Raw genomic sequence first — 25762 nt, forward strand, 5'->3', positions numbered from 1 at the left:
GGGCAGAACACACAACAAGAACCAACATAGTTGAAACATTCAGTCAAAACCGGCCAAGTGAACCCTCCCCCCCCAACAACATTCTTCCTCCAGCATCTCACAACATTGGTTTTTGTATTATTACAACAATGTGACATGTAAATTCTCAACTTTTCAGCAGTTTCCCAAAGTCAAAGTCGAGCAAACACAAAATAATGGGAGCTTTTTTTTTTTTTTTTGTCTTTTTTTTCCCCCCCGTTTAGTGTTTGGCTGTAAAATACAAGCCGTCAGTTTATCAGATCTAATTTTCCATTATTTGTGTTAGGTAGTATCAAGACATATTGGGGAAGATGATTGGCGCAATCGTCTTCCCCAACATGTCTTGGTCAACCAAGGAAAATGCATTTTGCCTGGAGACCTATTTCACTAACAAATCATACCATTTGGAAGATAATTTTGAAAGAACATGACTTTTATGCAAAGTGATCAAGATAACTGAAACTTTGGGGAATGATTGTATACAGACTGAAGTTTATGTCTTCTAATAAATCCTTTGTAGGATTGATTACAATTTTTAGGGGTTCTGTTTTTGTTTTGTTTTTTTGGGGGGGGGGGTGTTTGTTTATTTTGTTTTTTGGATCACCCTATAATTTTAATAAACTGTATCTTTTTTTCTTGTTGGTTTATATCTGAGTCACCCATCAAGGAATTAATGTTAAAACCAAAAGGACTAATTCTATGATTTTCTGAAATTTGGTGGGAACATTCCTTGGGTGCCTGTTTGGACTTGTGGTTTAAAAGTTTGGTACAAACAATCATTGGGTGCTTGTATGGTTGTGGCAAGTTCTTTCTTAACCTTTATTTTACCAGGGAAGTCCCATTGAGATTAAAAACCTCTTTTTCAAGGGAGCCCTGAGTTGGACTCTCATTGAATCCTTCTAGGCCTGCAAAAAAGGCAACTCCCCCCTCCCCCCCTTTTTTTTTTAACACTATTCAGTTTATTACAGAAAATCTGTTAATATAATTTTTCTGAAACTTGGTGCATGCATTCCTTGGGTGACTGTCCACTATAAGTTGGACTTTCTGACTGAATCCCTCTGGTCCCCACAGAGATTAGACAATTTCAGGCAAATGCATAGAAATGACATGCTCTGTCCTGTCAGATCTCAGAAGCTAAGCAGAGTGGGTCCTAGTTAGTACTTTGATGGAGGACCAGGGGCTGTGTGTGATTATTGTTCTGGTAAAACTGGAATCATGTCTAGAAGGGCATCCGGCGCAAAACCTGTGCCCAATGCGGATCTGTGCTGGATCTGCTGTGGTGACCACGAAGAAACAAGTAAACAAACAAACAAAAAAAAAAGCAACTGGAGCACCTACAACATAGAAATGTATTTAATACCACTTAATCCCATGTTTCATCAAAATTACTCTTTGTCCAAAAGACTTCAGGGTCTTTTATCCCCATTTTGTTTTGGGTTTTTTTTCCCCCCTAGAATAGTTTGATACAAGCAGAATTTGCATTTTCAAGACTGTAAAGGCAAATTTACCATTTATTTTAAAAAAAACAACAAAACGGTTAAATAGTAACCATTACTTTACTTTAACTGAGGCAGCTCTTTTAATAGTTAAATATGTTCTGTGTCTTTTTGGTTCTTAAGATGCTTAGATAGCATCTGTAAAGCCTTGTGGTGACATTAGAATCCAGTGAGATTGCTCAGAGCTGAAGCGTGCACTCGTTCTGACTTTGCCTCTGCCTTTCCCTTTCAGACTACAGTCATCGAATACGTCAAGCCCTCTGACCTCAAGAAGGACATGAATGAAACTTTCAAGGAGAAATTCCCCCACATAAGACTGACGCTCAGCAAGATCAGGAGGTACAGCCAAGCGGTTTGTCACATGCTAAAGATAATCCACCTTTCTGTTGCCTCCTCACTCCTTCCGTCCTTCTCGCTGCAGCTTGAAGCGGGAGATAAGAAAGTTGGCCCAGGACGAGTGCGGCTTCGAGGAGCCCACAGTGGCCATGGCTTTTGTCTACTTTGAAAAACTCGTTCTGCACGGCAAACTCAACAAGCAGAACCGCAAGCTGTGTGCCGGAGCGTGTGTCCTTCTGGCAGCCAAGATTGGTGGCGATCTCAAGAAACACGAAGTCAAACTCCTGATAGATGTAAGTTTCCTCACCTGCAATCAGAATCCAAAAAATCAAAATGCTTGACAATTTTTGTTAAGCTCTATTACAGCATTGCTACTAATAATGAACAAATGAGTCAGAAGGAAGTTGACTGAAACGTTAATTAGCCTGTTAGCTTTTGCTTTCTAACATGGCATTTGCATTATAAATAAATAATGCGAGGTGATTTACATTCATTTTTTGCTTGAGTGAAAAGTTGATCCTCAAAACATCTTAAAAAATACATCCAGAAAGTATTCACAGCACTTTACTTTTTACACATTTTATGTTATAGCCTCATTCCAAAATAATTAAGATTTTTTTCCCCACAAAATTCTGCATACAATACCCCATAATGACAATATGAAAAGGTTTTTGGAGACTTGCAAATTCATTAAAAATAAAAAAGCTGATAAATCACATGTACATAAATATTCAGTCTTTGCCATGAAGCTCAAAATTGAGCTCTGGTGCATCCTGTTTCCTTGAGATGTTTCAACAGCTTAATTGGAGTCCACCTGGGATAAATTCAGTTGATTGGACATGATTTGGAAAGACACACACCTATCTACATATAAGATCCCACAGTTGTCAGTGCATGTCAGAGCACAAACCAAGCATGAAGTCAAAGGAATTATCTGTAGACCTCTGAGACAGGATTGTCTTGAAGGTCCCAGTGAGCACAGTGGCCTCCATCATCCATAAATAGAAGAATTTAGGATCCACCAGGACTCTTCCTAGAGCTGGCCGTCCATCTAAACTGAGGTATTGAGGGAGAAGGGCCTTAGCCAGTGAGGTGACCAAGAACCACGATGGTCACTCTGTCAGAGCTCCAGCATTCCTCTGTGTAACGAGAAGAACCTTCCAGAAGGACAATCCACCAATCAGGCCTGTATGGATGCCAGGAGTCACGTTTGGACAAAACCAGGCACCATCCTTACAGTAAAGCATGGTAGTGGCAGCATCATGCTGTGGGGATGTTTTTCAGCAGCAGGAAAGATGAATGCAGCAATGTACAGAGACACCCTGGATGGAAACCTGCTCCAGAGCACTCTTGACCTCAGACTGGAGCGACGGTTCATCTTTCAGCAGGACAATGACCCTAAACACACAGCCAAGTTATCAAAGGAATGGCTTCAGGACAACTGAAAATGGCTGTGCACCGACGCTCCCCATCCAACCTGATGGAGCTTGAGAGGTGCTGCAAAGAGGAAGCTCACTCATGGTACATGGAGTCCCAAACAGGAAGTGCGAAATTATGAGTCCACAGTGAAACACAGTGTTTTTTGGTGGGTGTCGTAGCAATTAAGGAACTCTTTAAATAATTTGCTACATCTATGGAATGTGTTAGCTGCAAAATGTTATTCAGTTTTGTGACATCTGAATCATTTCTCACAGATCTGGCTTACGGTTAATTCACCCCCCCCCCCCCCCCACCTTTTTTTTTTCTGTAATAGAAACTGGAGGAGCGGTTCAGGGTGAACCGCAGAGAACTGATAGCATTCGAGTTCCCCGTCTTGGTGGCGTTGGAGTTCAACTTGCACCTTCCTGAACACGAGATCATGCCCCACTACAGACGCCTCCTGCAAACGTCCTAGCATTAGTGACCCATCAGGGGGACGACAAGCGCAGTGTTCTCCTGATCTGCTGTTCCTTTCCAACCTCCTATAACACTCCTCGGCCCCGCTAACCATCAACAGCTTTTCATTACTTTCCTGCAACACACTCTGACTTAAATTCTGCCAAAGTGACATTTCTTCATTACTACACATTTTGCTAAACGTGAGTGAAAAAACGTTGTCGTCTGCAAACAAGTTTTTTTTTTGTTGTTGTTTGCTTTGCTTTGTGTATTTTAGACCTCTTGTTGATTAAGAGAGTTGTTAAAAGCTTTTTTTTTTAAAGTCATTATTGTGATGGTGAACATTTTCTCAGTTAAAGCAAGCAATGCTTAATTTTTCATTTTTCTCATGGATTTTGGTTGTTTCTCACCCTTGGTAAAATTTTAAACCTGGCCCTTTGAGGGGCTGTTTGGGCTGGACTGTTATTCCTCAGAGTAATTCATGTGTTTTGCAAGTAATTTAATATTGCAAGACATTTTTCAGACTTTTAAATGAGCTTTGGAACCAACCTTGAAAAATAAGCCTTGTTCATAAGCGCCGCACATGTCATTTAGTTATAATTTTGTAATATCTGCACGATAAATCTGTATACGTGTGCTTACAGATCAGATTGCATTTTCTATTTTTCACTGTAGCTGAAGTGTTCTATTAACTTTTTTGTAATCAATCAAAAGCTTGCTATGGACTTATGGAGACGAGACCCACGTTGAATCTCCTGTGCTCTATGTTAGAGTGTATTGCTGGCACATTTGTGGTGCCATATTGGGCCTGGAGTGTAGTTCTGAAGACTCTGGATTTGGGAAACTGCTCTATGCCAGTAATAATCCACACTGCTGAAGTGCAAGACACTGTCCCAGGTGAAACCTTTATGCTGCACCTCGAGGGGAGAAAAACTATGTCCAACAAGGATCAACATGACATCATGAATTAAACAGAATTAGTGTTTAATATGAAACCTAGTTGTTTAATTGGCAAGTATCTTTTCCTCTCATGCAAACATTTCTAGATGTAGTCTTGCAGTACCACTGAGTATTGAGAGGACTACCTGAAAACTGTCTTCAACTCTGCTGAATGTGTTCATTGAATTTCAGTGAAACGATCATAAAACGACTACATTGTAGCGAGAACAGAGAAGTAACGTGAGCTCAAAAGATTTGGCTGAGAGTTGCACACTAATCACTGCGTGAGGACGAACTCGCGGGCAGTGATGCGTATTATCTGTGTACGTTTGTAAATAAACTGCTTCACCTGTTTAATCAAATCATCTTTGTCAGCATTTCTTCAGCCGAAGCATTTGTACAGATTTCTTTGTGCAACTACATTTGGAGACTTAATTTATTCAAAGTGCATGTTAAAGACTGCTTAAATTTCCCATCGTAAGGCAAAGAATATACAACATGCAATGCACTGTGCACAAACTTGTTTGTTTCTTGACTTTTGCAACAAAAAAGAAAACTGACCCAGTTTTGATTTTTTTTTTTTTTTTTTTGAGAAAATGAAAACCAGATTTGCAATATTATACGAGCGAAGTGACGCGCAGCAGCGCGAAGTGACGCTCCTGGTACAGAGTCCCAAACACGAAGTGCCAAATTTTTAGTCCACAGTGAAAAAGGAAATGTCAAATACTTCCTGGATTGACAGACGAGATCTCATAGAATGCCACGGGAACTCAATGACAAGTTCACACAAACAGGAAGTGCCAAATTTTGAGTCTACAGTTAAACAGGAAATGTCACATGTTTGAGCTGGGTGTCACTGGACCACCTTGAAATCTGATTGGACACCCCAGATGATTGACATGTCACAGCACCACAGATTTGGCTGAAAAGAGCCATTTTAAATCTGAGACACATAGGCTGCTAGGTCTCTCCTGTACAGTAGTTGGCACTGTGTAACACAAAAAGTTATAATCCACCTTAGTAGAAGAAGAAAAACACGTCTGAACCGTGTACTCCTAATGACACCAAACTTATATTGGTAATAAATGACCATATTTTACACAAGAAATGAGGTCCAGGTTGTTAAAAACTGCATTTCTCCTTTAATGCAGGTTGCTATATATATATATATATGTATATGTATATATATGTGCTCTGTTGGCTTATTACTGCAGCAGATTATTCTATAACATGAACTAAGCATGACACATGATGCAAACTTCCTTTTTAAAGCCTGATTAACTCAACCAATAAGTTGCAATTTTTTTTAAACCAAAATTAAGGACAGGCTCAGACTTCAGTGAGCATGCTGGCGATAGCGCAGCAAATAAATACTGCAAATGGTGATAGGAACACCAAATTTGGTACAAATACTCAGACTTTACTCTTGAGAAAACTGACTGGCAACTTTCAATAGGTAGCCAGGTAGGGGTCAATTGAAGAATTACACAGGGGTCAAAATTAAAAGATGATCTAATCATACTGAAAGCTCTAACATTTGTCTTGATTATAAATATTCCAGAAAGGTATAGTTTGAACTACCTATGATGGAATGATATGAAGTTATATGGTAAAAACAGCAAGGATGGTGTCAAAGGACAATTTCAGTTTGTACAGGGGTCAAAAGTTGCTCCAATTTTGGTAAGAAGTGATGCAAATTATTTACTTTAATAGGGTTCTAAAAAGGAATAGTTTTCACCATCTGTCATGCTTAGTTATGTTACAGGGTAACATGTCACTGGATACATATGACATACAGTAGTGTTCAGAATAATAGTAGTGCTATGTGACTAAAAAGATTAATACAGGTTTTGAGTATATTTCTTATTGTTACATGGGAAACAAGGTACCAGTAGATTCAGTAGATTCACACAATTCCAACAAGACCAAGCATTCATGATATGCACACTCTTAAGGCTATGAAATTGGGCTATTAGTAAAAAAAACAAACAAAAAAAAAGTAGAAAAGGGGGTGTTCACAATAATAGTAGCATCTGCTGTTGACGCTACAAACTCAAAACTATTATGTTCAAACTGCTTTTTTAGCAATCCTGTGAATCACTAAACTAGTATTTACTTGTATAACCACAGTTTTTCATGATTTCTTCACATTTGCGAGGCATTAATTTTGTTGGTTTGGAACCAAGATTTTGCTCGTTTACTAGTGTGCTTGGGGTCATTGTCTTGTTGAAACACCTATTTCAAGGGCATGTCCTCTTCAGCATAAGGCAACATGACCTCTTCAAGTATTCTGACATATCCAAATTGATCCATGATACCTGGTATGCGATATATAGGCCCAGCACCACAGTAGAAGAAACATGCCCATATCATGATGCTTGCACCACCATGCTTCACTGTCTTCACTGTGAACTGTGGCTTGAATTCAGAGTTTGGGGGTCATCTCACAAACTGCGGCCCTTGGACCCAAAAAGAACAATTTTACTCTCATCAGTCCACAAAATATTCCTCCATTTCTCTTTAGGCCAGTTGATGTGTTCTTTGGCGAATTGTAACCTCTTCTGCATGTCTTTTATTTAACAGAGGGACTTTGTGGGGGATTCTTGCAAATAAATTAGCTTCACACAGGCGTCTTCTAACAGTCACAGCACTTACAGGTAACTCCAGACTGTCTTTGCTCATCCTGGAGCTGATCAGTGGGTGAGCCTTTGCCATTCTGGTTATTCTTCTATCCATTTTGATGGTTGTTTTCCGTTTTCTTCCATGTGTCTGTTTTTTTTTTTTTTTTTCCATTTTAAAGCATTGGAGATCCTTGTAGATGAGCAGCCTATAATGTTTTGCACCTGCGTATAAGTTTTCCCCTCTCCAATCATTTTTTTTTTTAATCAAACTACGCTGTTCTTCTAAACAATGTCTTGAACATCCCATTTTCCTCAGGCTTTCAAAGAGAAAAGCATGTTCAACAGGTGCTGGCTTCGTCCTTAAATAGGGGACACCGGATTCACACCTGTTTGTTCCACAAAATTGACGAACTTACTGACTGAATGCCACACTACTATTATTGTGAACACCCCCTTTTCTACTTTTTTTTTTTTTTTACTAATAGCCCAATTTCATATCCTTAAGAGTGTGCATATCATGAATGCTTGGTCTTGTTGGATTTGTGAGAATCTACTGAATCTACTGGTACCTTGTTTCCCATGTAGCAATAAGACATATACTCAAAACCTGGATTAGTCTTTTTAGTCACATAGCACTACTATTCTGAACACTACTGTATGTTACCCCGTAATGGGAATTGTTCAATTGACCCCTACCTGGCTGCCTATTGAAAAGTCAAGTGACAAATCGTTTTTTCTAAAGAGTAATATCTAAGCAGTATTTGTGCCAAATCTGGTGCTTCTATCATCATTTAGAGGATTCCTCTGTAAATATTCTGTTATCGTCTGCATTACAAATGGAACAGAAGTGATGAGGAAGTAATGGGTAGATTGGTATCAAGAGGAATGAGAGGGCAAAAAAGGATGGAAGTGGTTGTTGTGAATACTTATTTTTAGGAGGAGTAGCAGCACAGCACTTAGTTTGACTACATTCTATGTAGGAAATGCAACCTGAAAGACAATGTAAACTATAAGGTGGTGGCAGGGGAGAGCATAACCAGAAAACATCAGATGGTGGTTGGATGACTTTAGATGTGAGGAAGAGTGAGAATGGAACTAAGGAGCAAATGGTGGAAGCTGAAGGAGGAAGACTGTCGTGTAAAACTCAGAGAGCAGATGAGACAGGCATTGGATGGAGATGAAGTGGTTTTGGACAGCTAGAGGACTATTGCAGATGTCAGGGTGATGGGATGGTACTGTGTCTGATGTGGACAGAGGAAAGAAGACAAGGAGACTTGGTGCAATGTTGGTGAAAAAAAGAATTGGTATAGGCAGAGATGATGAAAGTAGAACAAGGACGTGGCAGGGTAAGGAAAGGGTATATAGTGAGAGGTACGTGATGCTTAACACAAAGGAAGGAGAAAAGGACTTGTAGTGATTGGCCAGACAGAAGGACCAAGTAGGAAATTCTATGCAGCAGGTTGAATTGATAAAGGATGGAGACTGAAATGTGCTAACAAGCAAAGAGAGTGCGTTGAGAAGGTGGAGGGAGTACTTTGAGGAGCTGAATAATGAAGACGAGAGAAGGCTGGATGATGGAGAGAATCAATCAAGAAGTGCAGCAGATTAGTAAGGATGAAGTCAGGGCAGGAAAATGGAAAGGCTGTTGGTCCAGATGGTATACCACACTAGAGGTATGGAAATGTTTAGCAGAGATGGTAGTGTGGCTTTAACCAGATTGTTTAATAAAATTTTGGAAAGTGAGAGGGTGCCTGATGAGTGGAAAAGTGTACTGGTTCTCATTTTTAAGAATAAGGGTGATGTGTGCAGAGCTGCAGTAAATACAAAGGCAAAGCTGATCAGCCACAGGATGAAGTTACACAAAAGTAGTGGAACCTCTGCTTTGAAAAGAGTGAAGATCTGTGAGCAGCAATATGGTTTTATGCCAAGAGAGCGCTACAGATGACGTTTGCTCTAAGATTGCTGTTGAAGTATTAAGAAGGCCTTGTGTGTTTGTGGATTTACAGAAAGTTTATGACAAGGTACTAAGAGAAGAGCAGCGGTATTATAGGAGGAAGTCTAGAGTGTCAGAAGTATGTGAGAGTGGTGTAGGATATGCACAAGGACCATGTGACAGCAAATGAGTAGGAATGAATGATACATTTAAGGTGGACGTGGGACTACATCAGGGATGGGCTCTGAACCCTTTCGTATTTACAATGGTGATAGACAGGTCTTCAAGATCATACGGGAGTCTCCATGGACTATAATGTTTGCAGATGACACTGATCTGTTGTGAGAATAGAGCGCATGCTGAGACTAGTCTAGAGAGGTAGAGATGCACTCTGGACAGAAAGGAAATGAAAGTAAGAGCAAGACTGAATATGTGTGTGAAGGATTGTTGCAATAGTGTGTTTATAAGAAGAGGTGGTGATTGTAGAGGAATTTAAATTCTTGTGGTTAACTATCCAAAGTAGTGGAAAGTGGTAGAGCGGTAAAGAAGAGCACAGGCAGGGTGGAGTCAGAGGAGAAAGGTGGCAGGAGTGATTTGTGACAAAAAGGTATCTGAAAGAATGAAAGGGAATATTAACAAGACCAGCTTTATTGTATGGGTTAGAGACTAATGGTGTAACAAATGGGAGGCAAAGCTGGAGGTGACAAAGCTGAAGATGCTCTGATTTTCTTTGGTAGTGATGAGGATGGACAAGATGAACATATCAGAGGGACTGCACAGGTAGGACTATTTGGCGGCAAAGCCAGGTGAGATTGAGATGGTTTGGGCATGTGCAGAGGAGGACCCACGGGTACATAGGGAGAAGGATGCTGAGGATGGAGTCAGCAGCCAGGAGATGAGGGAGGCGAAACAAGAGTTTTATGGGTGTGCTGAGGGAGGACATGCAGGTGGTTGGGATGACAGAGGAAGACACAGCGGACAGGGTGAGATGGAACTCGTTGACCTGCTGTGGTGACCTCTTAACAGGAGCAGATGTAAGAAGAAAAACTTAAGGCTGTTCAATGCAATGACCACTATAACAACCATCATTATTGCAGTATCAGCAATGATATAAATAATGAAGTAAGGATGGACTGCAAACACTTGAACAACACAAAAGTATTAAAATTTCAACATGAAAGTTTAGGTGGAGTGCCTCTGGAGCAATTAGAAAAGTTGATAATTATTACATTAGTGCATGTTATTAGAACAGTGGTTGCTCCATGTGGTCACTATTATAATAACCGTCAGCAAATCAAAAAACAAACACTGGGAAATAAGGGTGTTTTGTCAATTATGTGTACTTACAACTGCTGCTGAGGGAGGTATACAAGTGGCTGCTGATAATTAATGTGGTTATTATAATAAAAAGATTAATACAGGTTTTGAGTATATTTCTTATTGTTACATGGGAAACAAGGTACCAGTAGATTCTCACAAATCCAACAAGACCAAGAATTCATGATATGCACACTCTTAAGGCTATGAAATCGGGCTATTAGTAAAAAAAAAAAAAAAAAAAAAAAAAGTAGAAAAGGGGGTGTTCACAATAATAGTAGCATCTGCTGTTGATGCTACAAACTCAAAACTATTATGTTCAAACTGCTTTTTTAGCAATCCTGTGAATCACTAAACTAGTATTTAGTTGTATAACCACAATTTTTCATGATTTCTTCACATCTGCAAGGCATTAATTTTGTTGGTTTGGAACCAAGATTTTGCTCGTTTACTAGTGTGCTTGGGGTCATTGTCTTGTTGAAACACCCATTTCAAGGGCATGTCCTCTTCAGCATAAGGCAACATGACCTCTTCAAGTATTTTGACATATCCAAACTGATCCATGATACCTGGTATGCGATATATAGGCCCAACACCATAGTAGGAGAAACATGCCCATATCATGATGCTTGCACCACCATGCTTCACTGTCTTCACTGTGAACTGTGGCTTGAATTCAGAGTTTGGGGGTCATCTCACAAACTGTCTGCGGCCCTTGGACCCAAAAAGAACAATTTTACTCATCAGTCCACAAAATATTCCTCCATTTCTCTTTAGGCCAGTTGATATGTTCTTTGGCAAATTATAACCTCTTCTGCACATCTTTTATTTAACAGAGGGACTTTGCGGGGGATTCTTCCAAATAAATTAGCTTCACACATGCGTCTTCTAACTGTCACAGCACTTACAGGTAACTCCAGACTGTCTTTGATCATCCTGGAGCTGATCAATGGGTGAGCCTTTGCCATTCTGGTTATTCTTCTATCCATTTTGATGGTTGTTTTCCATTTCTTCCACGTGTCTCTGTTTTTTTTTTGGTCCATTTTAAAGCACTGGAGATCATTGCAGATGAATAGCCTATAATATTTTGCACCTGCGTATAAGTTTTCCCCTCTCCAATCAACTTTTTAATCAAACTACACTGTTGTTCTGAACAATGTCTTGAACGTCTCATTTTCCTCAGGCTTTCAAAGAGAAAAGCATGTTCAACAGGTGCTGGCTTCATCCTTAAATAGGGGACACCTGATTCACACCTGTTTGTTCCACAAAATTGACGAACTCACTGACTGAATGCCACACTACTTTTACTACTTTTATTGTGAACACCCCCTTTTCTACTTTTTTTTTTTTTACTAATAGCCCAATTTCATAGCCTTAAGAGTGTGCATATCATGAATGCTTGGTCTTGTTGGATTTGTGAGAATCTACTGAATCTACTGGTACCTTGTTTCCCATGTAACAATAAGAAATATACTCAAAACCTGGATTAATCTTTTTAGTCAATTAGCACTACTATTATTCTGAACACTACTGTGGGTATCTCTCTCTCTCTCTCTCTCTATATATATATATAAGTACTTAAGTAATAAGTATTTGAACACCCTGCGGTTTTGCAAGTTCTCCCACTTAGAAATCATGGAGGGGTCTGAAATTTTCGTGCATGTCCACTGTGAGAGACATAATCTAAAAAAAAAAAAAAAAAAAATCGGAAATCACAATGTATGATTTTTAAAATAATTTATTTGTATGTTACTGCTGCAAATAAGTATTTGAACACCTACCAACCAGCAAGAATTCTGGCTCATACAGACCTGTTAATTTTTCTTTAAGAAGCCCTCTTATTCTGCACTCTTTACCTGTATTAATTGCACCTGTTTGAACGTGTTACCTGTATAAAAGACACCTGTTCACACACTCAATCAATCACACTCCAACCTGTCCACCATAGCCAAGACCAAAGAGCTGTCTAAGGACATCAGGGACAAAACTGTAGACCTGCACAAGGCTGGGATGGACTACAAGACAACAGGCAAGCAGCTTGGTAGAAGACAACTGTTATGATTATTTATTAGAAAGTGGAAGAAACACAAGATGACTGTCAATCTCCCTCGGTGTGGGATTCCATGCAAGATCTCACTTTGTGGGATAAGGATGATTCTGAGAAAGCTCAGAACTACACAGGAGGACCTGGTCAATGACCTGAAGAGAGCTGGGACCACAGTCACAAAGATTACATTAGTAACACATGATGTTGCCATGGTTTAAAATCCTGCAGGGCAGCAAGGTGCCCCTGCTCAAGCCAGCACATGTCCAGGCCCGTTTGAAGTTCACCAGTGACCATCTGGATGATCCAGAGGAGACATGGGAGAAGGTCATGTGGTCAGATGAGACCAGACTAGAGCTTTTTGGAATCAACTCCACTTACCATGTTTAGAGGATGAGAACAACCCCAAGAAAACCATCCCAACTGTGAAGCATGGGGGTGGAAACATCATACTCTGGGGGTGCTCTTCTGCAAAGGGGACAGGACAACTGCACCGTATTGAAGGGAGAATGGATGGGGTCATATATTGCGAGATTTTGGCAAACAACCTCCTTCCCTCAGTAAGAGCATTGAAGATGGGTCATGGCTGGGTCTTCCAGCATGACAATGACTCCAAACACACAGCCAGGGCAACTAAGGAGGGGCGCCATAACAAGCATTTCAAGTGGCCTGGCCAGTCTCCAGACCTGAACTCAATAGAAAATCTTTGGAGGGAGCTGAAACTCCAAACCTAAAATATTTGGAGAAGATCTGTATGGAGGAGTGGACCAAAAATCGCTGCTGCAGTGTGTGAAAACTTGGTCAAGAACTACAGGAAACGTTTGACCTCTGTAATTGCAAACAACGGCTACTGTACCAAGTATTAACATTGATTTTCACAGGTGTTCAAATACTTATTTGCAGCAGTAACATAAAAATAAATTATAAAATCATACATTGTGATTTCCGGATTTTTTTTTTTTTTTTTTTAGATTACGTCTCTCACAGTGGACGTGCACCTAAGATGAAAATTTCAGACCTCTGCATGATTTCTAAGTGGGAGAACTTGCAAAACTGCAGGGTATTCAAATACTTATTTTCCTCACTGTATATATATATTAGTGTGTGGTTATAATAGATTACTATTCTAACTGTTACTAGTGTAATATCTAAAATGAAAATGAAGAAATGTTTTGGGGTACTGGGTACATTGTGTATTTTTCCTCTAAGAATGATTGTGGTAGAAATTTGGCAAGGAAAGAAATTTCAACCCAGAACATCGACCACTGGTGTAATACAATTTTATTACGTTAGTGCAACCACTAATGTAATAATAATTAAAATAGTGAACATTATTACATTAGCAGTTGCAAAACTGGTGTCCTGTTGATATTTGAACATGCTTTTTTCTGATAGTTTAAAAAAAAAGTTTGGTTTGTCTCATACAAAAAGATTAGTGGATTACTTTTAATATGACTACATTTTTTAAGCAATGCTTCTTTCCTCCAGTGACCATCTTTCTACAAGTTTGTCACTTCATGTTCATTAATTTGAGGAGAAAGACACTGAGGCAGTTGCATAACCTCACACACGTGTTAAAGCTTGGCTGACATTTCTGTAAAAAAATTTTAAAGAGTTTTGCACTAAGTATCAAACTGAAAACGCTGCATTGATCCACGGCCGTTGCTTATGTCCGAGTACCGAATCGGAGGCCTTTTCCCGCTCGAGGCATTAGAAATGTTCTGCACCTGCAGTTCTGAAAGAGAGGGAACTCTGACCAACGCATATCCAACGTAAACAAGGCTCACAGTCACGCCATCAAAACAAACAGGCCGGGTTCGAGTGTGGACTCATGGCATACGTGGCTTAGTCCGGGCCATTGACGGCCTAATTCCCTCCCAGCCACCTCATAAAGGCCTCTATTGACGGCCCTTCCTGACCGGCGCTTACATATAAGTGACCCTCATTATAGAAATATTTTGGGGGGCAAACAGCGGCTCTATTGCTCTTCCCTTTAAAACACCGTTTGGTTGAAATGCCGTTTTGCCCCCTTTTCCTGCCATGGTACCATGACTCAGAGCTTTTCCACATAAACAAGGAAGCCACGAGCACTCAGGTTGATCATTTTTAAGACACCAGTGACTGCACGGGGTTCATGTGAGCAGGTTTATGTTTTTAGTCAGAAGGAGAAAGCACAACAGGTGGACCACAACATCTGATCCTCCCTTCAGGTTTAAAAGCTACCTAATCCCTTTTGTTCCACCGGAAGACTCGACGTCAGAGACAACTGAACCCATTGTAACGGAAAACCACTGATACAGAACGGCACATTAAACGCACACTTGTTTACTAATACTTTTACGTAGAGGTGGTGAAGAGGCAAAGATGAACGTGAGGACAATGTCGACGCAAACGGACCCAAAAGTGGAACAATCCGATCAGATACACATTGGCCTGTTGACATCACATTTTAGTATCGGCTCGGTTTGCTTGGAACCGATCCTAAGTAGATACCAAAGAAAGCACCAGGTATTAACCCTAATGGGAAGCGCCCCCCCCCCACAAAAAAAAAAATAAAGAGTAGAGCCGTGTAGTCCTAATTTTGTGTCATGGAAAAGGGCCTTTAGAGAAGCCGTCATTCCTCCCCTCGCCCCCAAAGGTGACGCTCGTTAGGAAGTACAGAAGCTTGTCATTTTAAGTACAAGATGTTTTCACTCTCCAGAAGGTTGCAGAGGTTGTGTTTTTGAACAAAGCATATCCTTACCTCACTAAAACAGAGCTTTTGTTTGGCATTTCTGCATTTTTTTTTCGCAAGCAGGATTATAATGCTTTTTCAACCAACCTCCACAAAAATTGGCAAGACTAATCTTACCAAGAATTATAGTATTAGTTTAGTTTTTGGACATTATTTTCTCCAAAACAAATTTGCAAAGGTTGCTGAAAAGTGTCAAAGTACTAAAGTCATGAAACAAAAACTTTCACTTGTTTGTGTTGCCCACTGAAGAGATTTTGGTTGAGAAAACTGTTTAGAATACCAGTTTTTATTTCTATCTGGATGTGTTAACAGAGAAAGGTGCTTCCCAAACTTCTGTGCAGGGCCCTCCTTCCGTAGATATTTCAAACATCTTATTTAGTGCAAATTACATTTACAGTGGAATTTATTAAATGTGAGCTGCATCATGCATCTTTTTCTTCAATTTATTTCTCACAGACTTGCCAATGTTCTGCTGGCAGGGGCAGGGCTCAAGGATGATCAGTGCTACCAGATACAGGTGATGGTTTCCATCTCAAAATGCATTGAAAACTATAAAAATATGTAACATACACATATTATACATATTTTAACTGTCCCAGTTGCTTTGTGCCTCACCAAAAGCTGCAGCTCAAATATACTATACAGTGAGGAAATAAGTATTTGATCCACTGTCGATTTTTTCCACCACCTACAAAGAATGGAGAGGTCTGTAATTTTATTGCAGGTGGACTTCAACTGTGAGACAGAATCTAAAAAAAGACAGAAAATAAAATTGTATGATTTTTAAGTAATTAATTTGCATTTTATTGTGTGAAATAAGTATTTGATAACCTACCAACCAGCAAAAAATTCTGGCTTTCACTGACCTGTTAGTTTCTCTTTCAGAAGCCCTCCTGTTCTGCACTCTTTACCTGTATTAATTGTACCTGTCTGAACTTGTTACCTGTATAAAAGCACTTAATCACACTTCAACCTATCCACCATAGCCAAGACCAAAGAGCTGTCTGAGGACCCTAGGGACAAAACTGTAGACCTGCACAAGGCTGGGATGGGCTACAGGACAACAGGCAAGCAGGTTGGTGAGAAGACAACTGTTGGCGTAATTATTAGAAAAATGGAAGAAATGCGAGATGACTATCAATCTTCCTCGGTCTGGGGCTCCATGCAAGATCTCACCTCAAGGGGTAAAGATGATTCTGAGATAGGTCAGGAAATCAGCCTAAAACTACATGGGAGGACCTGGTCAATGACCTGCAGAGAGCTGGGACCACAGTCAAAGATTACATGAGTAACACACCACACTGTCATGGTTTAAAATCCTGCAGGGAACGCCAAGGTCCCCCTGCTCAAGCAAGCACATGTCCAGGCCCGTTTGAAGTTCACCAGTGACCATCTGGATGATCCAGAGGAGGCAAAGGAGAAGGTCATGAGGTCAGATGAGACCAAATAGAGCATTTTGGTGTCAACTCAACTTGCCGTGTTTGGAGGATGAGAACAACCCCAAGAACACCGTCCAAACCATGAAGCATGGGGGTGGAAACATCATACTTTGGGGGTGCTCTTCTGCAAAGGGGACAGGACGAGTGCACCGTAGTGAAGGGAGGATGGATGGGGTCATGTATCACGAGATTTTGGCAACCAAGGTCCTTCCTCAGTAAGAACATTGAAGATGGGTCGTGGCTGGGTCTTGACAATGACCCGAAACACAACCAGGGCAACTAAGGAGTGGCTCGTAAGAAGCATTTGAAGGTCTGGAGTGGTCTAGACAGTCTCTAGACCTCAACTCAATAGAAAATATTTGGAGGGAGCTGAAACTCAAAACCTGAAAGAGCTCAAGAAGATCTGTATGGAGGAGTGGACCAATTTTGTGGGGAAGAACTTCTCCGTGCACAACGAACTTTCCCAGTCTGGATATCAAATACGGAGGTTTCTTGATGTTTCTGCTGGAGGATCACCTGCCTGGCATGTTTGCCAACTCTCCCCATCCCACCCACTGCTAATTAACTGAGCCAGGTGTGCCCAGCCAATCAGGAACTAGGAAACACCAGCCTTGACCAATCACCTGTGTCACTGTGCAGGGCAGGAGATCTTCAGGACTGGTGACCACTGTACACCAACATATCCTGGAGTAAATAAAAGCTGACATTCTAAACTTTCTTAAGTGTAAAGCAGAAACTGTTATTCCATACGTTGAGTGAACTCCGTATAAGACGGCAAGACATGCGGGCTGATCTGTACAAGAATCCAGGTGTTACAGTGAAATACACTCACACACTGGAATGACGCAACATCTCTTTAGGACAAACATAAATACAAACATTCAGTAACGTTTTCAAACAGATATACAGTAAGGTTTTGATTTAGGGTTGTTCAGAATGCTGGATGCATATGTTCAAAAGGAAAAATAAATACTGCTTTGACTTGACCAAATGTTATTTCAATTAAACTTTTATTTTCAGTATCCATCTTTCGCACAAGACATCCTGCATTTAACAACAAAAATTAAATTCACAAATAAGTATGTATACTGAATATCAGATTGAATGACACTCGTTTAGACCAAATTCTGTAGCATTATCCAGACACGTATTGATTTTTTTTTTTAATTATTTTTATTAGTTCAATAAAACCAGTCTTGTTACCTATCAAAAAAAAAAAAAAAAAAAAGCACCACAGTAATCCAAGGTCACATCATTCAAACAATAGAGACTGGACACATTTGGACATATATAGAGATTGGCAAAAAACCTCATCAGGACAAATTAGAACAGCTTTCCCCAATGTGTTTACAGTACAATGGATATTACACAATATAACAACTTAAATGACGCAAAATAGAAGAAAATTGGTAACAAAGTGTTTAAAGTACACAAGCGTTTAGTATAATCCCACTAAACCGCTCAGTGGTTATTACATCACAGCTGTGAGTCGCATTACTTATCTGTTTGGTGTCAATATGAGTTTCTCAAAGTCACACTCAGCTCGGTAAAAAGTGGGACTCAAGATGCAGTTCGTGAGAGACATACAGTTTAAACAAAAAAAAATGTAATTTCAGCAATCTTTTGGATTTGTTTTTTTGCCACATTTTTCCCCACATTTTGTGAACCACACTGAGCCTTGCAGTGTGGAATCCGCCTTACGTAACTGCACTCTCACAACCTGTGCAACCTGCAGGCCGCCACAGCAGGAGAAATTAATATTTTAATCCGTGGCACAGACCCACACAGTGATAAATAAGTCACAAGCTGCAGGTTGTGTGACAGCACGTCTGGGCAGACGGTAACAACAGAGCGTGCTCGGAGCGCGAGTACGACTGCAGGTTTCAGTCAGGATGTGAGTTTTGATGTGAACAGAATAACTCCAAACAATGAAATTAAAATCTGAGGCACTGTAGACTTTGCGTTTGGAAAACTGGAGCACTGCAAATATTTCATTCAATATGTAATTGGATGATTCTCTACTCTTTCAGATCGAGGTCACGCCCACTACAGTTACATTATGAGAGCCTGCAGCAGTTAGAGCTGAGTGTGCAGTGGCGCCACACAGTGGTCAAGCATGCATTTACACAGCAGCAACTGCATTTGTTGATTCAAGATTTAAAAAAAAAAAAAAAAAAAAAGCCATATGAAATTAAACTTTATCACTATAAATACAGTGCAACTTAGCGTGCACGTGTTGTGCATTTGTGGAGAAAAAAGTGAATTAACAGACATATTGATTGCACAGAAGAGAAAGTACCTGTAGTGACACTCACACACGCACAAACTAGTAAAATGTGATTTGTTTTTTTGTTTTTTTTAAGCTGTTCCCAAAGTGTGGGCGCTGGTGGGTTATGAAGGTAGGCAGGCGGACCCAGCGGGATCTTTAAAAACATATTTTTAAAGCCTGACTTTCATGTTTGCAATAAAATTTAAAAGGACCTAAAAATTTATTTAAGAAAATTGTAGCCTCCAGATTTTAATTACCATGTTCTTCTTGTTGTAGCTTAATATCGTTTATGTGGGAACAATTCTAAATCAAGTATTTATCAAAGTTGTGTTTAAAAGTTTTGGGGAATCCCCAGACGATTTCCAGGATTCAGAGTACCCCCCCCCACCCCAAGCAAAATAATATATATATAAAAAAAAAAAAAAACTGTTACAGCAAGGAACATAAAACACAAGACTGCTGTGTGCTGTTGTCCAGGTGTCAAACTACATTATTTATTTTGACATACATTAGAAGACAAATGAAAATGTTTTAAATTAGTTACTGCGTGTTACTTAAAACTTGTAATTATTTATAAACTTCAGTTTAACATTTTATTTAGTAACAATTCAGTGGAAATTGTCGGTGGCACTAATACGTCCATTGTAAAAACCCACCAATACAATCAAATTATTTCAAAAGGATGGTGCAGATACATGAAGCACAGCAAAAAAAAGTAGAAATAAAATGGAGAAAAAAAAAAAAAAACGTGAGAAATGGTTTTTACACACACAAGACCAAAAGGACACTCAAAAACCATGAGACGCAAATCACTAAAGCTTCAGACCAACAGGTTATTTTTGCATGTATTATTATTATTATTATTTTTTGCTCTACATTCCAACTGCTTAGATGAAGAGCTTAAAAAAAACAAAACAAAAAAAAACAGAACAACAACAAAAACCAAACAGCTATGAACAGGGTCGATGCGATTGTCAGTTTTATCAATTAGCTCTGCTGCAGTCAAATGTTTCATTATGTGAGTAACTGTAGAAAAGTACCTTATTAGTAAATATACAAAGACAAACAAAAAAATGTTGTGTGATACAAATGTAATACACAGGAAAAAAGACTGACCCCTTTGTGTGTGTGTGTCTCTCCCGTGCCCAAATCAAAATATTAAAATAGATTTATTGTTAATAAGCATACGACTGAAGGTGCATCTGTAAACTGATGTCATGGTTCATTACTTCCCTCAGGCTTGTCCTGTAGCACGCGAGTAGGAAAAATGGTGGTGACCTGCAAGTCCAAAGTGTGCGGAGGAATTTAATAATTACGTGCTTGGACAAGGCCCCTGGCGCTCCTATTCCTGAGTAAATTCCTGAGTTAACTGGTGCATAGCAGTGAGTGTGTCAGTAATCACACAAACACCCACACAGTTCCCTACAGACAAGTCATTAGTCCGCCGTCTCAAAAAGCTTACTAGTAGTTGAGGAGGTGCTCCCGCTCTGTGCCGGCATAGCGCCTGTTAGCAGCGGCCACCTTTGCCTTATTCACTGAAGGACCTGCAAAGAGTCGCAGCATTAGAACTCTGGTGCATTTATGTCAATAACTTCTCTAAGGTGTTAACGAGGAACTCAAGACTGAAACGGGTACTACGCTTGGTGAAAACATGGCTGACCTATGTAGCTCAGCAGCACGGGCAGGAATATGAGTCCGTGCGCTGCTCCGAGCAGCACGATAGCCAGATACATCCGGAAATAGAAGACCTGGAAGATCTGTGACTTGGAAAGTGCCAGAATCAGGATACCTCCAAACTTCGTCAACGTGATCCCGCTGAACACCTGCCGGAGAGCAGCAGTTAGCTTGAAAGACCAAAAACAAAAATTCACAAAGAAATTGTAAACCTGATGAAACTGTTCTACTCCTGTGAGGATAAGTATAACTGTAATAATAGAAGTAAATCCTATACAGGACCCGAGGCCCATCGGGATGGAGCTTATCCCTGGACACAGTCATGTGCAGCAGGTGAAAGTCTACAACAACCCCCTGGGAGGCATTACAGGCAGTCACAGATTACTTCCGTATAGCTGGGTGGACTAGGACGAAGCGGATTCAGTGTCTCGTCTGATGACAAAGACAGGCAGTGTGACCGGGTACATGGACTGCATTTATGTAGCGCTTTTCCATCTGCATCAGACGCTCAAAGCACTTTACAGTTACATTCATCCCGATGTCAGGGTGCTGCCATACAAGGCACTCACTACACACCGGGAGCAATAGGGGATTAAAGACCTTGCCCAAGGGCCCTTAGTGATTTTCCAGTCAGGCGGGGATTTGAACCAAGGATCTTCTGGTCTGAAGCCCAACATCTTACCCACTAGACCAGGGGTAGGCAACCTGTTCCAGAAAGAGCCATGAGGGTGCAGGTTTTCTTTGCAGCCACTGACTCCACCAGGTGATTTCACTGATTAACTGATTCCATCTGCTCAAAGTGATATTAATCAGTAAAATCTCCTGGTGGAGTCAGTGGTTGCAAAGAAAACCTGCGCCTCATGGCTCTTTCTGGAACAGGTTGCCTACCCCTGCACTAGACCATCACCTCCCCTAAGTGAATGAATGAGTTTATCTTGAGTATCTTGAGAATGAGTATCTTGGCTCCGAATGAGTTTATCTTCAAATCAAATCAATTTTATTTATATAGCGCCAAATCACATCAAACAGTTGGCCCAAGGCGCTTTATATTGTAAGGCAAAAGCCATACAATAATTACAGAAAAACCCCAACGGTCAAAACAACCCCTGTGAGCAAGCACTTGGCGACAGTGGGAAGGAAAAACTCCCTTTTAACAGGAAGAAACCTCCAGCAGAACCAGGCTCAGGGAGGGCAGTCTTCTGCTGGGACTGGTTGGGGCTGAGGGGAGAGAATCAGGAAAAAGACATGCTGTGGAGGGGAGCAGAGATCAATCACTAATGATTAAATGCAGAGTAGTGCATACAGAGCAAAAAGAGAAAGAAACACTCAGTGCATCATGGGAACCCCCAGCAGTCTAAGTCTATAGCAGCATAACTAAGGGATGGTTCGGGGTCACCTGATCCAGCCCTAACTATAAGCTTTAGCAAAAAGGAAAGTTTTAAGCCTAATCTTAAAAGTAGAAAGGGTGTCTGTCTCCCTGATCCGAATTGGGAGCTGGTTCCAGAGGAGAGGAGCCTGAAAGCTGAAGGCTCTGCCTCCCATTCTACTCTTACAAACCCTAGGAACTACAAGTAAGCCTGCAGTCTGAGAGCGAAGCGCTCTACTGGGGTGATATGGTACTAAGAGGTCCCTAAGATAAGATTCAATTCAATTCAATTTTATTATATAGCGCCAAATCACAACAACAGTTGCCCCAAGGCGCTTTATATTGTAAGGCAAGGCCATACAATAATTACGTAAAACCCAAAGGTCAAAACGACCCCTGTGAGCAAGCACTTGGCGACAGTGGGAAGGAAAAACTCCCTGTTAGAGGATAATCAGGTCCCTTTAAGATGGGACCTGATTATTCAAAACTTTATAAGTACGAAAAAGAATTTAAATTCTATTCTAGAATTAACAGGAAGCCAATGAAGAGAGGCCAATATGGGTGAGATATGCTCTCTCCTTCTAGTCCCCGTCAGTACTCTAGCTGCAGCATTTTGAATTAACTGAAGGCTTTTCAGGGAACTTTAGGACAACCTGATAATAATGAATTACAATAGTCCAGCCTAGAGGAAATAAATGCATGAATTAGTTTTTCAGCATCACTCTGAGACAAGACCTTTCTAATTTTAGAGATATTGCGCAAATGCAAAAAAGCAGTTGTACATATTGCTTAATATGCGCATTGAAGGACATATCCTGATCAAAAATGACTCCAAGATTTCTCACAGTATTACTGGAGGTCAGGGTAATGCCATCCAGAGTAAGGATCTGGTTAGACACCATGTTTCTAAGATTTGTGGGGCCAAGTACAATACTTCAGTTTTATCTGAATTTAAAAGCAGGAAATTAGAGGTCATCCATGTCTTTATGTCTGTAAGACAATCCTGCAGTTTAACTATTGGTGTGTGTCCTCTGGCTTCATGAATAGATAAAGCTGGGTATCATCTGCGTAACAATAAAAATTTACGCGATGCTTTCTAATAATACTTGCCTAAAGGAAGCATGTAAAAGTGAATAAAATTGGTCCTAGCACAGAACCTTGTGGAAATCCATAATTAACCTTAGTCTGTGAAGAAGATTCCCCCATTTACATGACAAATTGTAATCTATTAGATAATCTGATTCAAACCACCGCAGCGCAGTGCCTTTAATACCTATGGCATGCTCTAATCTCTGTAATAAAATTTTATGGTCAACAGTATCAAAGCAGCACTGAGGTCTAACAGGACAAGCACAGAGATGATCCACTGTCTGAGGCCATAAGAAGATCATTTGTAACCTTCACTAATGCTGTTCTGTACTATGATGAATTCTAAAACCTGACTGAAACTGTTCAAATAGACCATTCCTCTGCAGATGATCAGTTAGCTGTTTTACAGCTACCCTTTCAAGAATTTTTGAGAGAAAAGGAAGGTTGGAGATTGGCCTATAATTAGCTAAGATAGCTGGGTCAAGTGATGGCTTTTATCTTGGGTGCACTGACTCAAGATGGACTTACGGAGCTGCCATGTGGGCCAGAGCCTCTTCAGCCCGCTCCACTCGCGTTCTCTTCACACTGACGGAGAAAGCTCGCACAATGTGACTGCAGAACTTCCACCGAGATACCACAACACTGCAACAGAGGACCAGAAACACAAACGCTCCAATAAGATCTTTACAGGAGAGATTAAATAAATAACACTTATAAATACGTAAAGATGGACACTTATTTCCACATGAGGACAGTAAAGATCAAGTCAGTTTATGAGAAAGTGTAAAAAACCCCTCACTGATAAACCGACAAATATTCCATCAAGACAGCCCACATGGCATTCTCAGGCTTGGAAACCTCTAGCAATGTTAGTGAATAGATGAGTCCATCGCCCAAAGTTATCAGATTTACTTGAACGTGATAACTCAAAAACAATAACAGTTTTCATCGTATAACTAACCAAATTATGAGGACTAATTCATTTAAGCCTGGTGATCAATTCAAAATAGCTTTGTTTGGTCTCTGTCATATCCAACAGATGAGTCTGCCACCTGTTGGATTGTTAGTGGTTGTTGGTATAATGATGGATTAGGAGCAGGTGAGGTTGCTAGTCAGTGAAAGGCCCTTTCGCCACATATAAATGTACTAACTCAAAGATGTAAGCGTGACTTTGTTCCACAGCAATTACAGTTTAAATTTCTTAACAGTCACAAGTCCTCAGGTAAGGATTTTGCCTGAAAGTAGGTGAAGAAGACACTTCGTCAGTCTCTCTCTTGCAACATCTGGTTTTGAAGTTAGATGTCGTTATCCATCATTTTAGAAATCAAACATCCACCAAAATAAACCCAGCAGATTTTTTTGATCAATTAAATCCTGTTCTTCCACTTATACCCAGCAGGGAGGAACCAACCTGATCCACAGCTCAGGGCATTTTATGAGCTTCCTCGAAGTCTCATACATCACTGTGTCATTGTGTGCTGCTAAACTATTGCACGTGCACACACAAAATGTTTCAGTTCACAAAGTGACATCACTTACCTTTGGTGTTAACCTCAAATACATTTGTCATGCTGAAACAGACAAAGCAAGACTTATCTGCAACAACAGCAAACATAAAAAAAAAAAAGGGGGGCTGGACAATTCATTTTTACAATCACTACTCCAAATGCCACAGTGCCAATTATTTTGGGCAGAGTTCCTTCTGTACACTGGTTTATGTCTGGTCAAATATTTGCAGGATCAGGTCAGACTGGAAGAACTGCTTGCAACAATAATAGAAAACAACACCATGAACATTAACCACACCGTGATCACATCAGCCCCACAAGCTGACTCCATCACCAAGTACTGTATGACTTAAAAAGAACAACTCTGATGCTTGCAGCTTTTCTCAAGTGTAACAACTGCATTAAAAGCTCTTCAGATATGCATTACCCAGGTGTCTGGACCCAAACTTCTAAAGGGGAAAAAAAGTGGCTGAACATGCACTCTGTGACATGTCAATGATGGGGTGCGGGATCCGACAAATAGTAAAAGTAAGTCCCTTTGGAATCTGCCTCATTTTCACTCTGGGTCACCACAGAAAATCAGAGGTGGATAGTGATTTGGCACAAGGTTTACACCGGATGCCCTTCTTGATGCATCTCCACATTACATGGAGAAAGGGGGAGGGGTGGGGTTTGAACCAGGAACCGGAAACAAGCACACTAACTGCTTGGCCCCACTCCACGGGATTGTGACAAGTACACACATTCAATTTTGTGTATTTTCACATATATTGTTGGTGGAATATGAAAAATACTTCATTTTGTGAAAAGTCAGTTTTGGTTTTATAAACCCACCAATGATAAGCTTTTGCAGGACTGTGGCAAGATTACACAAATAATGAGCACATCACTTCACTTTTGTATTTTTCTGCACAATGTGCCTCAAGATTTGGGGGGATTCTTGGGGAAACACTGCCAGCCATCAACACCAAAATTTGGTGTTGCTAGCATCTAAACTGTACATTTCTACACATTACACACACCATGTATGATTCTCTTAGGGTGGGAGGAATGTCAGTGTTTTGACAGAGATAAAGACGTGATCAACAAACTGCAAATTCATTG

General features: G+C 40.3%; 1 protein-coding gene and 1 long non-coding RNA gene across 5 annotated transcripts in view; one reads left to right on the forward strand and one right to left on the reverse strand.

Annotated features, from left to right (window-relative positions):
- Positions 1 to 4448, forward strand: part of cables1 (Cdk5 and Abl enzyme substrate 1) — a 56423-nt gene extending 51975 nt beyond the window's left edge. For all 4 annotated transcript variants that reach the window (XM_034183886.1, XM_034183885.1, XM_034183887.1 and 1 more), the window contains 3 exons: positions 1747 to 1853; positions 1936 to 2143; positions 3604 to 4448. In XM_034183886.1, coding sequence (XP_034039777.1) covers positions 1747 to 1853; positions 1936 to 2143; positions 3604 to 3744 — 456 coding nt within the window. In that variant the 3' untranslated portion in view covers positions 3745 to 4448. The remainder of the gene's footprint in view (positions 1 to 1746; positions 1854 to 1935; positions 2144 to 3603) is intronic.
- On the reverse strand, positions 190 to 20876 carry LOC117522470. The gene is made up of 3 exons (XR_004564220.1): positions 20682 to 20876; positions 18986 to 20565; positions 190 to 201 (listed from the first exon to the last, which is right to left on the reverse strand). It is a non-coding gene; the product is annotated as an uncharacterized LOC117522470 (long non-coding RNA).
- Positions 20877 to 25762: the final 4886 nt, after the last annotated feature.

Source organism: Thalassophryne amazonica, chromosome 12, assembly GCF_902500255.1.
Source record: "Thalassophryne amazonica chromosome 12, fThaAma1.1, whole genome shotgun sequence".
Taxonomy (NCBI): domain Eukaryota; kingdom Metazoa; phylum Chordata; class Actinopteri; order Batrachoidiformes; family Batrachoididae; genus Thalassophryne; species Thalassophryne amazonica.